General features: G+C 45.8%; 5 protein-coding genes across 7 annotated transcripts in view; 3 read left to right on the top strand and 2 right to left on the bottom strand.

Annotated features, from left to right (window-relative positions):
* Nucleotides 1-1359: 1359 nt before the first annotated feature.
* LOC113204405 (methanethiol oxidase) lies at nucleotides 1360-4227 on the top strand. Its single transcript, XM_026419591.2, has 10 exons — nucleotides 1360-1657; nucleotides 1796-1968; nucleotides 2042-2224; nucleotides 2306-2606; nucleotides 2700-2865; nucleotides 2957-3051; nucleotides 3128-3315; nucleotides 3383-3528; nucleotides 3626-3748; nucleotides 3842-4227. The coding sequence occupies exons 1-10, from the start codon at nucleotides 1645-1647 to the stop codon at nucleotides 3897-3899; spliced, it is 1446 nt and encodes a 481-aa protein (XP_026275376.1). The 5' UTR covers nucleotides 1360-1644; the 3' UTR covers nucleotides 3900-4227.
* On the bottom strand, nucleotides 2954-6963 carry LOC113204404 (putative aldehyde dehydrogenase family 7 member A1 homolog). The gene is made up of 5 exons (XM_026419590.2): nucleotides 6732-6963; nucleotides 6256-6472; nucleotides 5382-6178; nucleotides 5094-5300; nucleotides 2954-4535 (listed from the first exon to the last, which is right to left on the bottom strand). The coding sequence occupies exons 1-5, from the start codon at nucleotides 6918-6920 to the stop codon at nucleotides 4323-4325; spliced, it is 1623 nt and encodes a 540-aa protein (XP_026275375.1). The 5' UTR covers nucleotides 6921-6963; the 3' UTR covers nucleotides 2954-4322.
* Nucleotides 6964-7224: 261 nt separating this feature from the next.
* LOC113204426 (uncharacterized) lies at nucleotides 7225-9060 on the top strand. Of its 2 annotated transcripts, none has more exons than XM_026419617.2 (9): nucleotides 7225-7309; nucleotides 7446-7518; nucleotides 7601-7752; nucleotides 7828-7969; nucleotides 8040-8168; nucleotides 8259-8314; nucleotides 8401-8479; nucleotides 8558-8686; nucleotides 8774-9060. In XM_026419617.2, the coding sequence occupies exons 3-9, from the start codon at nucleotides 7607-7609 to the stop codon at nucleotides 8990-8992; spliced, it is 900 nt and encodes a 299-aa protein (XP_026275402.1). In that variant the 5' UTR covers nucleotides 7225-7309; nucleotides 7446-7518; nucleotides 7601-7606; the 3' UTR covers nucleotides 8993-9060. The 2 variants fall into 2 exon arrangements, with proteins under 2 accessions (XP_026275402.1, XP_052120399.1); XM_052264439.1 differs by having other exon boundaries at nucleotides 7256-7347.
* A 237-nt stretch (nucleotides 9061-9297) lies between these two features.
* LOC113204428 (centrosomal protein of 19 kDa-like) lies at nucleotides 9298-9998 on the bottom strand. The gene is made up of 2 exons (XM_026419619.2): nucleotides 9669-9998; nucleotides 9298-9591 (listed from the first exon to the last, which is right to left on the bottom strand). The coding sequence occupies exons 1-2, from the start codon at nucleotides 9897-9899 to the stop codon at nucleotides 9298-9300; spliced, it is 525 nt and encodes a 174-aa protein (XP_026275404.1). The 5' UTR covers nucleotides 9900-9998.
* Nucleotides 9999-10270: 272 nt separating this feature from the next.
* LOC113204423 (ubiquitin-like protein 7) overlaps nucleotides 10271-12254 on the top strand; it is a 16403-nt gene continuing 14419 nt past the window's right edge. Inside the window, exons 1-8 of one of the 2 annotated variants that reach the window (XM_052264428.1) lie at nucleotides 10271-10663; nucleotides 10748-10852; nucleotides 10967-11070; nucleotides 11175-11311; nucleotides 11403-11592; nucleotides 11675-11762; nucleotides 11870-12066; nucleotides 12172-12254. The exon at nucleotides 12172-12254 is cut by the window's right edge and continues 1 nt beyond it. In XM_052264428.1, the coding sequence (XP_052120388.1) occupies nucleotides 10519-10663; nucleotides 10748-10852; nucleotides 10967-11070; nucleotides 11175-11311; nucleotides 11403-11592; nucleotides 11675-11762; nucleotides 11870-12066; nucleotides 12172-12254 (1049 nt within the window). In that variant the 5' untranslated portion in view covers nucleotides 10271-10518. The remainder of the gene's footprint in view (nucleotides 10664-10747; nucleotides 10853-10966; nucleotides 11071-11174; nucleotides 11312-11402; nucleotides 11593-11674; nucleotides 11763-11869; nucleotides 12067-12171) is intronic. The other variant, XM_052264432.1, reaches the window with a different exon arrangement.

The raw sequence follows: 12254 nt of genomic DNA, 5'->3' as shown, positions 1-12254 counted from the left end.
ACAGCTGCTCGACGCGCATTTCACATCTGGTAATAGTTAAATGTGGACAGCCGGCACGGCCTGTTACGGTGCTCCAAGCCACCCTCCCTCCCTCTCTCTCACAAACATATGTTTGTGACACACACACGACGTGAGAGGGACTCTCTGTGACTCTATCTCTGTGGCCAATGAATGAAGTGCCCCCACTGCTGTGGCCACAGCACAGTCCGGTTTCGATACAGAAACTTAGAAATTAATAAGAAATAACGGGGAAAAGCAAGGAGGGAGGGGGGCACATTTTTTCCTTCTGGTAGAGACGGTCTTAGGGACTGTCTAAAAACAAGATAAATCATAAAAGCGCCCCCCCCCCCTTTTCCTCATTGTTTCTCCTCGCCTCTTCCCCATCCAATTAAGCGTATCTCTCTCTTTACGATAAGAGGTGTCATTTTTGGGCAGCACTATTGTATCATCAATTTGCGCACGCCAAGGCGTGCGCCGCCGCCGCGCTCATGGCAACAGGCGACAGCCCGGCCCGGATACCGTATGGGCCTCTACTCGTCTCCATGCTGGCCGCGGCTCTGGCCGGTCGCCAGGAGCGGCAGCAACGCCTCCTGACTGACTGTGACAGACTGGCCGACGCCGAGGCAGAGCCGTGCCTGTAGCCAGAGGGGCTACCGGGACTACTGGCTAAGTAAGCGCAGGCAGTCGTTCCCCGCGGACAATTTAAACATAAACTCGCTTCTCCCAAAAGCAAGTTAGGCGGCCCATTCCCGCCTGCTTGCCTGGCAAAAGTGGCCATGGCGCGGACTTGCGAAGGTGCGGCCGTGTTTCGGCCGCAACCCAAAACGCTCCCCATCCCATAGCAGTTTTCAATACGAGTCATTCGTCGGTGCAGCTACAGAATTACAATGTAAGCCACAAAAATCCAATCCACGCCCTCTTCCCAGTTGACACATGTTAAAACACTAATTGGGCCTGAACGCAAAACAATTGGCAGTCAGAGAAATAATTAAATGCAGAGCAGCGGCTTAGAGAAAGGGGTAGGAGAGGGGTGGAAAGAAAGGAGAAAGGGAGATCAGGTGGGTCATCCTAAGTGGCTTTGTCCATTCCTTTGTACCCGCCTGCCCCCTCATCCCTCCCTCGGCAGCACGGCAGGGAATGCCACCAGGGAGACCCCCCTCCCCCCCGCTCCCTCTCACTTTCGCCTCCCCTCCGCTGGACAATGGGGACAAGCAATAAGTAAGGCATGGGGCCCGATCGGGGCGCAACCGGCGGTGACGCTGCTCGGGCCCCCCCCCCCCCCCCCCTTCACCCTTCATCTCGCGGGCTCGCGGGCCCGGCGGACAGACACCACGTCTACCGGCAGGCAGACAGCCCAGCACTGGACTGGGCGAGCTCAGCAGCACAACAGCAAGCAGTGGCAGTGGCTGTCGTGAGAGTGTGAGACCCGGTGGACCAGACAGCAGGAGGACACGACACACGACACCGCACCGCATTCCAGCATAGTGGAGGAGGAGAGGAGGTTCCGTCTCGGCTAACAAGAGACGGGGAGAGTCCCCTTGGACTGCTGGACCACAAACGTCGGGGGGTCGTCGCATTTATTGGCGCAAGCCTGCGAAAGCGCATGTCACATCAACCACGACAGTATCAGTCAGTGCCAGTAACATGCCTTGCCAAGGTTGGTGTCATTTGTCATAAAGTGTCCCTTTATTTACATCTGTCTGTTTTTCATGCTGATGTGTTAACATCATTCTCCATAGGGGAACGACAAAATTCACTTGAAGTGTCATGAGTGTAACATTATTTATATTTTCAGGTAAAAGTTGTGGAGGTGGTCCCGGCTACAAGTCGCCCTTGGATGCCATGAAAAATGGTCCGAAAGAGAAGATTCTGTATGTGCCATGCATCCAGCCAGAGGGAGTGAAGGCAACAAAACCAGATTATCTCGCCACAATTGATGTTGATCCGAAAAGCCCTACCTACTGTCAGGTAAATTCAACTCAAAATTAAATTTTGTTTTCCGTATTTGTTTGATTTAGGTCATAATATTTTTTATTTGTAGGTAATTCATCGATTGCATATGCCTGTGGCTGGTGATGAGCTGCACCACTCAGGATGGAATGTATGTTCCTCATGCCATGATGACCCAAACCTGAAACGAGACCATCTAGTTCTGCCAGGTTTTGGTAGTGATAGAATTTATTTTGTTGATGTTTCAAATCCTACTGCTCCAAAGCATGACATGGTCAGTGTCATACCACTCTTTATATTTGAATTATTTTTATGCCATATTGATATTAATTTACTATTCTCCTAAATTTTGAAGATTGTTGAACCTGAAGAAATGCACAAGTTTGGAGTTAGCACACCCCATACAGCTCATTGTCTGCCCAGTGGGCATGTTATGATGTCTACTTTGGGTGACACCAAGGGTGAAGGTTTGGGTGAGTTTGTGCTGATTGATGCAAAGACAGCCAAAGTATCTGGTTTATGGACAAAAGGCAAACAAGCAAAATTTGGCTATGATTTCTGGTATCAACCCTATTTTGACGTGATGCTTTCTAGTGAGTGGGGTGCACCTCGCTGTTTTATGAATGGCCATGAAGAGCAATACATCTACAACAAAGGTACATCATTCAAAGAATACTTGGAATTATCTCACCATACTAATTTTGTTAAATCCTGTCTCTTTTTTTTTTTGTTTTTTTGTTCCATTTTAGACACATATGGCCGCTCTGTAAATGTATTTTCTTGGTCTGAACATCGCCTGCTTCAAACAATTGACTTGGGGGAAGAGGGAGTTGCTCCTCTTGAAATAAGATTTTTACACAATCCTCTGAAGCCCATAGCATTTGTTGGCTGTGCAGTCAACGCCAATGTTTTTAGGTAAACTATTTGCAACTTCTTACATTGTTTTAAATATTAATCAAATTATAAGTTAAAAATTAATCTTGAAAGTTATTTTTTGTTTCCGTAGAATCACTCGTAAAGAAGATGGTACTTGGTTTGCTGAAAATGCTATTGACGTCCCTGCCAAAAAAGTTGAGGGTTGGGCTGGAAGTGAGATGCAAGGTATTTTAAAAGTCAAAAAAAATTTTTGAAGGAGCGGAGAATAAAATAGTAACAGCTTAAGTATATTTTCCAACAGGCATGATAACTGATATATTAATTTCCCTTGATGACCGATTCCTGTACTTCAGTAATTTCCTTCATGGAGATGTACGGCAATATGATATCAGTGATCCATTTAATCCACGCCTCACTGGACAAGTATTTTTGGGAGGAAGCATTTACAAGGGAGGCCCAGTAAAAGTCATTGAGGACAAGGAACTAAAAGTAAGTTTTCAAATGGAAAAAGAACCAATATTTCATGTTCCTTGCACTAATTGTTAATACATTACAGGAACAGCCTGAATTTACCCACATCAAAGGACGACCTCTTCATGGGTCTCCTCAAATGCTTCAGCTGAGTTTAGATGGGAAGCGACTGTATGTGAGCAGTGCACTTTTCTCCCCTTATGACCGACAGTTCTATCCAGAGCATATCAAGTAAGTTTTTTTGGCAAATCTCACACTTTTATGGCTTCAGTACATTCAATGGAATTTGAATTCAATTAATTAAGTGAAATTTACTAATTATTTACAGAAATGGGTCTTTCATTGTGCAATTGGATGTGGATGTTGAAAATGGAGGTATGAAAATAAACCCAGACTTTCTGGTTGACTTTGGATTGGAGCCTGAAGGCCCTGTTCTTGCTCACGAAATGAGGTAAGTGTTGAAATCTGCATGGCCGTAGATTTTTAAATTATTAGCCAGCTGCATTGTTTTCTAAAGTAAGTTTTTCACCTACTTGTGACATAGGTACCCGGGTGGTGATTGCACATCAGATATCTGGCTGGACAATGGGGACAAGCAATAAGTAAGGCATCTAGCTAGATTCAAACAACGGCTTATTGTTTCAAAATTTTTTCTGTGTTTTCAAGCATTTGTTATGTATATATTCATCATAATTTTAATTAATTTTTTAAACTTTTTAAAACAAGTTATGTTAGAATTCTATCACAATGTTTTTGTTATTAATTATTTTTGAAAGAGACCTCGGTGTTAGGAGCGAACAGCAAATGAAAAAAAAAATATTTGCCTGCTCTTCCACTTCTCATGTTGACAGTGAAATGATAAGATAGCATAGAGGGGAAAGATGTCAACAACCACATTGTTTATAATAATAAAAAAATAGAGGCATTTTATTTTTGTCAGTCTGAAGGTCATTCCCTTTTGTCATCTTTGGCGTATGTGGACCTACCTACCCTCCCCTTGCGACGTGGGGGCGCGGCGATGCGCCTCACTCGAACTTGATTCCCTGAGCCAGAGGCAGCTCCTTGCTGTAGTTGATGGTGATGGTCGCCCTCCTCATGTACTGCTTCCACGAGTCGGAGCCGGACTCCCTGCCGCCGCCCGTGTGCTTCTCGCCGCCGAACGCGCCGCCGATCTCGGCCCCGTTGGTGGGGATGTTGACGTTGATGATGCCGCAGTCCGAACCCTTGGGGCCGATCCACTGGCATGGCGGGAATGAGATAGGGTTAGTAACTAATAATTAATTAGATCCTGTCGCGAAAGGGACCGTCGAGAAATTGCGCCCATTTTTCTCAGCCTCATAGGGTAAACTACCGGAGCTGGGCGCCTGCGAGACTCGGGGTAGGCCACCCCGCAGTACACGCACGCGTTGCAGGCAGGATGTTGCCTACCCATCAGGCGCTATGAGAGCTTGCGATGGGAAAACTTTGCAATTTCATTACGGAAAAAAAATGAAGGACGTCCTTTCTGTATAATCCTAAAGGAGGCAGGTATCCCAGCAGTGGGGCGAATCCTACCGACCACCGGTGCCGGGTGGGACCTACAAACTCACTACCCAGCAGGCAGGCAGTCGTGTACCTCTCCCTGCTCTCCCTTACTTCGTCCCCCCTGGCATTCTTGGCATCCCGTGACAAGACGTCTGAAGGGTAGTAAATTCCACCCTGACAGTAGGCAAATGGCGTGGTGTCGCCCGCCTTAACAGGTGCCTCTGCTCGAAGGCAAAGCCTAGTTGAATGGCTGAATGGAGTGCCCAACTCACTTTGAAGATGGTGCCGAGGTCTTTGGTGAAGATGCTGGACGACAGGCCCTGCTTGACGGAGTTGTTCCACTGCATGGCCTGTTCCACGCTGTCGCATTTCAGCAGGTACACGATGGGAGCGAACGTCTCCTTCTGCACGACGGGGCTGTCGTAGGTCAGTCCGGTGACGATGGTTGGTTCAACGAAGAAACCGTCGCGATTGACGACCTGGGTGTCAAGAGAGAGTTTTTCGATTTCGGCCAGCAGTAGAACAGAACAGAACACTGTGGCAGCAGAGATTAATCTTACCTTTCCACCAAACTCGATCTTTCCGCCGGCCTTAACGGCCTCAGCTAGGGTCTGCTTGTAGTTATCAACAGCCAGGGTGTTGTGCAGCGGGCCGTACAGAGTGGTGTCGTCCAGGGGGTCGCCCAGTCTGCCCAACACCGTCGAGTAGGACTTCTTGAGCCGCTCCAAGACGGTGTCGTACACCGACTTGTGCAGGATGAGCCGGCGGGTGGTGGTGCAGCGCTGGCCGGCCGTACCGCAGCACGCGAACACGACGGACTGCATGACCATGTCCAGGTCCGCGTCGGGGGCCACGATGATGGCGTTGTTGCCGCCCAGCTCTAGGATGCTGCGGCCGAACCGCGACTGGACCGTCACTCCCACCTGCTGGCCGACGGCGCAGCTGCCGGTGAAGGACACGACGGGCACACGCTCGTCCTCGGCCATGGCCTTGCCGACGTCGGCGCCGCCCTGGGCGAGCGAGCAGAGGCCGCCCGGGATGCCGTTGCGCTCCAGCACCTCGGCGACCACCTTGGTCGTGGCGACGGACACGAGGGGCGTGCTGGGGGCGCCCTTCCACACCACGGCGTCGCCGCAGACCAGCGCGATGGCCGCGTTCCAGCCGTACACCGCGATGGGGAAGTTGAAGGCCGAGATGACGCCCACGACGCCCACCGGGTTCCACTGCTCCAGCAGCACGTGGCCGGGCCGCTCCGAGGGGATGACCGAGCCGTTCAGGGTCCGCGACAGACCCACCGCGTAGTCGCAGATGTCCACGTACTCCTGCACCTCGCCGACGCCCTCAGGGAGTATCTTACCTGCGGACCGGCTGACATGAGCCTATGCGACTTGAGATCGGGGTCGGCAAACAAAATTGAGCGCGTCACCAACTCACCCATCTCGAGGGAAACGAGCTTGCCCAGGGGGAGGAGCTTGGCGCGGAGAGCGTCACCGATCTGCCGGACGATCTCCCCCCTCCTGGGGGCGGGCAGGTCCGCCCACACGGACCAGGCCTTCTGGGCCTCCTCCACGCACGCGTTGTAGTCGGACACGCTCGCTTGCTGCACGTCGGCGATGGGCCGCCCGTTGGCCGGGCACACAGATGTCGTGTTCTACAACAAGGATGGCGCGAGCACTGACCCAAGAGGACAAACAAACTAATTCAACCAATGGACGTCTCTAGAGTCATGCGGAGACGAGAGCCGGCCGGGGCCGGCTGGCGGAGCCGACCCGCGAGGCGTCTCCAGGGACTCCGGGAAACACTGGCACTCTACCGGCTTCTCTCCAGTGGCAGCCCGGCCGTTTCGGTTCTACCCTAGCACTCTCCAAAGATTACCCATCTTTCACCGGCACCGAAACGCACTCACTCACCTCCCCCGTGGCCTTCCATTTGCCGTAGAAGGCACCGCAGTTTTGCTTCTGCAGGCCGAGCTCCTTGAGAAAAGAGTACTTGGGGTCGTCGACGAGATAGCCGGCCTGGGAGGACATGCTGGCGGTCATCCTCAGTCGGGCTTGGAGTCTGAGGACCGGACTGCGACACAGAGCGACCACGGCGGCCATCCGTACCGTCTTCAGCGGGCAAGTGGACGGAATCAGACGGGACGAGGCGAGACGGGCCCACCAGACCAGCCACATCGGCCGGCCGGCCGATAAGAGGGGTCCCGGGGAGAGGGGAGGGGGCGGGGGATGGGGTAACAGTGGGCCCCCATGTCTTCAATATGATTGCGTTGGCTGACGCATTGGAGATGGAGAGGGGAGGAGGGAAGGGGGGCTGCCCAACAAGCTGGACGCCAGACATGGCCCGCCGGGCGTTTGGTTTCAAATGTTTCGCGGCCTCCACCCGAACATGACGTCACTTTCTGATTACCTCCCGTGTGTTCAGCCGGGCTCTACAGCTCGCAGACAACTCAGGAGGCGCCAGGTAGCAGAAGACGCAGCTGTAGCAGCAGGTGGTTTAATTTTACAGACTGAATAACGAAAACCCAAGGCAGGTGCCCACCTGGGCTTTTGTCTCTTACCGATCAAAATCTGCCTATGTTTCCAGCACGCTCTTAGAATTGTGTATCTCACTCTTTCCTCATTCAGGGAATTATGTGTCTGAATTGACAGCTTGGAGCTGAAGGGGTTGACAACGCCACCAAATTACTCACGGTTTTCTGTATGTATGAGAAAATATTAACATTGAATAAGTGTGTAGTTTACTTGAGTTAAACCTTGTTCTACGTTTTTGTTTTATTCAGAGAAAAATGCCTCTGATGAGGGAGCATTCATTCAACAAGATGACAATGTCATCTTGTTTCTTAATACTCATATTATCCTTGTCAGCAGTGATGGCTTATGAAAAAAGATCTGAAGAAAAAGGCTCCTTTTCTCTCCAGGAATTATTAAGGCGGTAACTAGACCTCCTCTGCCTCTTTCGTTGATAAATCCTTCTTAATCATTTAATTTTTATTTTATTGTTTTGAAGTGGGAACACAACTCCAGAGCCAAAGTGGACAGGGAAATATTTCCCATCCCCACCTGCTATACAACAGACAACACCAGCCACAACCGTTGCACATGGAGGGGTCCCTATGGGTGCCCTGAATCCAAATTGTGATGATGCAAAGGTTCAGATCTTTATTTTGCAACTAATTTAATCTTCAGGTATCATTTTACTAATTTCCTTTCACTCCCTAGACAAATCTTACTGTCGACTGGAACTTCTCTGCACTAGAATATACATGTTTCTTCCCAAGCAAATTGATTTTGCCTGATTTTAATATTCAACCAGTGTTGGATATTGAAAGTGTGCCGAAGGAATATTCTGTAAGCCACTGTCTTGCCAGATAATTATCAATGTACAAATTATATATTGCCTAAACTCTGTCTGTTTTAAAAACACTTTCTTTCTTTTAGGCTGTCCATTATTGTATGAATGAGACCATTGTATATCAGAATCCCATCCCTACATTGTGAGTCTAAGATAACTAATCCAATGCTATTTTTACTTTGAATGTACTGTATTTTTACTATGTGCCACCTAATCCCTCTATTTTAGTGGGCCTCACAGACCTGCCTGGCCTCGGTATGGAGAGTACACCTATGTGCCTGTTCAGCGATGGTTACATACTTTGGAGGTACAGTCAAACTTGGATATCTAAGCCTCTTTTTTAAAAATATCCCTTATTTCCACTTATTAAATAATTATTCTACAGCACGGAGGAGTTGTTATGCTCTACCACCCATGTGCACAGCCTTTAGAGGTTGAACGTTTACGGCGTGTTGTCAAGGCTTGTTTATTCCGGCATGTTATTACGCCTAATGCACATTTGACAGTTGAAAGGGTAAATACTTTTATGCCCTTTTAAGTTTTGAAGAAAAAATAACAAAATAGATCATTTCGCACTAATTTTTTAATTATTTTTTTTCAGCCTCTAGCATTGTTAACCTGGGGAAAAAGACTGACTATGTCCGCTGTCAATGTTAACATTGTTAAAGACTTCATCAGACAGAATGCACTTTATGGACCTGAGAAGATCTCTAGGGATGGACAGTATGACAAAGGTTTAATTGAAGAAGCTAAAATCGTCAGTGACACGGAGGACACAGATCTATGTCCAACTTTGAAAGACCTTTCACTTTTCTGGTAGAAGTAGTATAAGAAATTTGCTATGTATCTAAACTGGTTCAGTACTTAATTAAAATATTGGATAAATGTATTTTGCGGGTTATAAGCAATTTTAAATCATGTATTTTTTTATTTCAATTCTTTTTAGTTTAAATGGTTTTGAATTTAATTGTTTAAGTCTTACTGCACCATAACTTTTAACAGTGTTAAGTTTTAAGTCTCATGTTTCTCTTTTAAGGCTGTGATTATTGAGTTTTTAGATGATGGTGAATTTTTTTCTGAATTCAACACATTTGGGGGGCGTTATGTTACTAATGTGAGCTAGAGCTATCCCCAGAAATCATCACCATCATCTGTGTCTGCGTTATCATTTTTGTTAAGATGACTATCTAAATCCCATCCTGATTCTATTTTGTTTTCCTCAAAGTCCACCTGTCTATCATATTCAAAATCTGGATCTGTTGGTTGAAGTTGATTCGCAATAAAGGATGCATCCATTATCATCTTTTTACGATGCAGCTGTTCTTCAGTTAACTTGTTCAGATCCTCTTCAGGGTTCACAATGTATTCTGAGCTAATAGTTTCAAGGATAGTCTCCAAAGGCCTTCCCTTAAGGTGTTCCTGCAAAACCAATGAATGATCAATGACCAAAACTCCCAACGTTGCCCTGCTAGACATGGCCACAACAAATTACTTACCTGAAGAATTCTAAGCATTTTTTCTATTGTGATTTGAGGAACACTATTAAGGTGTTCCTTATGCCGTAATTGCAGCTGAGAGGCAAAAAAATTTATATTAGATCCTGTATTGAAACTGCGTATTGGCATCACTCTTCGATGCAGTTTCATATTTTTATCCTGGTAAACTAATATTAATGATGGTGGGTCGAACTGCACGCCAAGCTTCTTCATGGTTTTAGTAACACTCATCAAAAGATAGTCATCGTTATCACTCAATACATAAAAGGAAAAAGCTTTCAAACACTTCAAATATGCGTTGTCTTCTGCTGCGCCTGGCTTTCTGCTGGTTTGTTTGGTTTGACTGACAATCCACCGACAGTGCTACCATCCAACTGGCACATAAGTAAACTCCGATTGTACAAATCTTGACAATATAATGCTACAATTACCTTCAATTAAAATGAATTTATTAATCTTGATACAAAAGTCATTCTTTCTATTATAATTTTCGGAAGCTACTCAACAGTTCAAAAAGTTAGTCAGGTTAGTCAGGTTTGGTACCTGACATTTTGTCTTTTCTCTTTTCCTCTTTCAACAACAGGCCGTGAATTTGCTTTGTTGTTGTTTGTTGTTATTTCTGGACGTTTCATTGGTTCCAGGCCAGACCCCAGACCTGTCAACTCGATCTCTTTGTTTGTTTTAATTTTAAAGTTTTCTGGTCTTTGAAGCGATTGAAACCAAACTTGTGAACGAAAGAGCTCCTACTCTTAACTACTGACCTCTTACGTCTCGTTTTAACCATTCATTTTTTGCGAGAAAATTTCACGCGAAGTGCATCGTCATACAGAATCACCTTGATCCTTAAAAAATGTCTGTTAAGCTGCACTTAGGAGTGAGAACCACTCCAGGGAGTTTTAAACGCGTCACCCTTAATAATGTTAATCCATCCGCCAAAATTAGCGACCTGAAAGTGGAAGCAGGCAAAGTAACTAGCCTTCCCATGGAAAGTTTAGGTATAAGTTTTACTGTGTTACTTATTTGTAATAGTTTTCAGCTCTGTGTTGTTTTCACATTTATTTATAATTATCCTTTTTCAGAACTTTCATATTGCGGTAACATTTTGGAAGATGAACAAACAATACTGGAGTGTAACCTTCAGTCTGGCGTCACCGTCCATGTGTTGAAGAAACACGTTCCTACTGGTATGTAGTCATAGAGCTTGAGAACGACTGAGTTCATTGCTAGACCTAACATTTATTTAGATTACTGTATGAGCGTCTAAATACTAATCATCAGTAATATCTGGTTTGTTCTAGACTTTTCCAAACAAGTAGAGAAAATGACAGCTACACAAGTCAAACAGTTAGCTGGGACATTTACTGTAATATTCTTGGATCCAGCCTACAGTAATACATTGCATGTAAGACCATCTTAGATTCTTTTAAAACATTGTCCAGTAGCTGTGGACAAGTATCTTAACTATTTGTGCATGCTTATGATGATGGACCCTAATTCTCTTTATAGGAACTTATGAAGCAGCCAAACCAAACAGAAAATCTCATGTTGGTTCATCCTGCCCTGAAGGACGATCCAGTTGCTGTGGCCATTCTGCAGGACCCTGTACTCATGGAGCGCATAGCTGATTTACCCACAGCTGAAAAGTATTAGCAATATTAGTAATACCTATTTATTTATCCAAAGGTTTGAATGATTTAGCACTTATTGTTTGATTTCCATTCTGTTTTTGTCTAGAATTGCCAAACATCACCCTGCTCTAGCTGAAACAGCTAACTATATTGCAAAAGCAGTTGAAGAGGAAGCTGCAAAACCAAATACTACTGCACCTGCTCAGCCTGTAAACTATAATGATGCCAACTATCCATACCATATGGAAGATTATACTGATGAAGAAGAAATGGATTCTTCCCAGGTAAATTCAAATGTGGGTACACAAAATTCTAGAAAGTAGATAATCTACATAGTCTTGTATTATCTGTTTATATTTTTTTTATTGCTCTGTATAGTCCTCAGATTCTGTTGCTGTTCCGACTCATGGGCCTCGTGGGCAAATTACTAGCTCACAACTTGCAGCAGCTCTAGCATCTGCTACAGGTGATACAATCAACCTTTTTTATTTGTTACAAAAGTCTTTCTGCTGACTGTAAAAATATTTCTCTTTCTCTAAATGTAAAATTTAAATTTGTCAATATTTTTTATAGGAGGCTTTTCACCATTTAATCCAGCTTTTCCTGGACCATCTCAAGCTTCAACATCATCTGGTCAAAGCAGTAGCTCTGGATCTGCCATTACCCCTGATATGCTGCAAAGTGCTTTGGCAAGTTTCAGTTCATCTTCAAGTAGCTCCCCAATGATGCCTCCACCAATGATGCCTCCACCTCCTCCTCCACCTCAAACAGTAAGTCACATATATCACATTTCTGTTTTAATGTTCTGGTATTGTCAAAAATCATACATTCTCACTAATATTCCCTTGTTTTCTTCTTTTTTTTTCTTTTTGAAGCAATTAAATAGCATGGGAATGACTCAGGCCCAACAAATTCAACAAATGCATGAGGTAGGACTCCGCGATGATTTAGTCAACGT

This window comes from Frankliniella occidentalis, unplaced genomic scaffold (assembly GCF_000697945.3).
Source record: "Frankliniella occidentalis isolate FOCC.00 unplaced genomic scaffold, Focc_3.1 Scaffold2, whole genome shotgun sequence".
In the NCBI taxonomy this organism is placed as follows: domain Eukaryota; kingdom Metazoa; phylum Arthropoda; class Insecta; order Thysanoptera; family Thripidae; genus Frankliniella; species Frankliniella occidentalis.
Note: the sequence above shows the minus strand (reverse complement) of the source record. Positions and strands in the feature narration are given on the sequence as shown.

Coding starts and splice junctions, on each gene's coding strand:
- LOC113204426 (XM_026419617.2), top strand. CDS start 7,607: ATGCCTCTGATGAGGGAGCATTCATTCAACAAGATGACAATGTCATCT. Junction 7,753..7,827: donor CTCCAGGAATTATTAAGGCG/GTAACTAGACCT, acceptor ATTGTTTTGAAG/TGGGAACACAACTCCAGAGC. Junction 8,169..8,258: donor GTGTGCCGAAGGAATATTCT/GTAAGCCACTGT, acceptor TCTTTCTTTTAG/GCTGTCCATTATTGTATGAA.
- LOC113204428 (XM_026419619.2), bottom strand. CDS start 9,899: ATGAGTGTTACTAAAACCATGAAGAAGCTTGGCGTGCAGTTCGACCCA. Junction 9,592..9,668: donor AAATGCTTAGAATTCTTCAG/GTAAGTAATTTG, acceptor TTGGTTTTGCAG/GAACACCTTAAGGGAAGGCC.
- LOC113204404 (XM_026419590.2), bottom strand. CDS start 6,920: ATGGCCGCCGTGGTCGCTCTGTGTCGCAGTCCGGTCCTCAGACTCCAA. Junction 6,473..6,731: donor AATGGAAGGCCACGGGGGAG/GTGAGTGAGTGC, acceptor TCCTTGTTGTAG/AACACGACATCTGTGTGCCC. Junction 5,301..5,381: donor AGATCGAGTTTGGTGGAAAG/GTAAGATTAATC, acceptor CTTGACACCCAG/GTCGTCAATCGCGACGGTTT.
- LOC113204405 (XM_026419591.2), top strand. Junction 2,866..2,956: donor GTCAACGCCAATGTTTTTAG/GTAAACTATTTG, acceptor TTGTTTCCGTAG/AATCACTCGTAAAGAAGATG. Junction 3,529..3,625: donor TTCTATCCAGAGCATATCAA/GTAAGTTTTTTT, acceptor AATTATTTACAG/AAATGGGTCTTTCATTGTGC.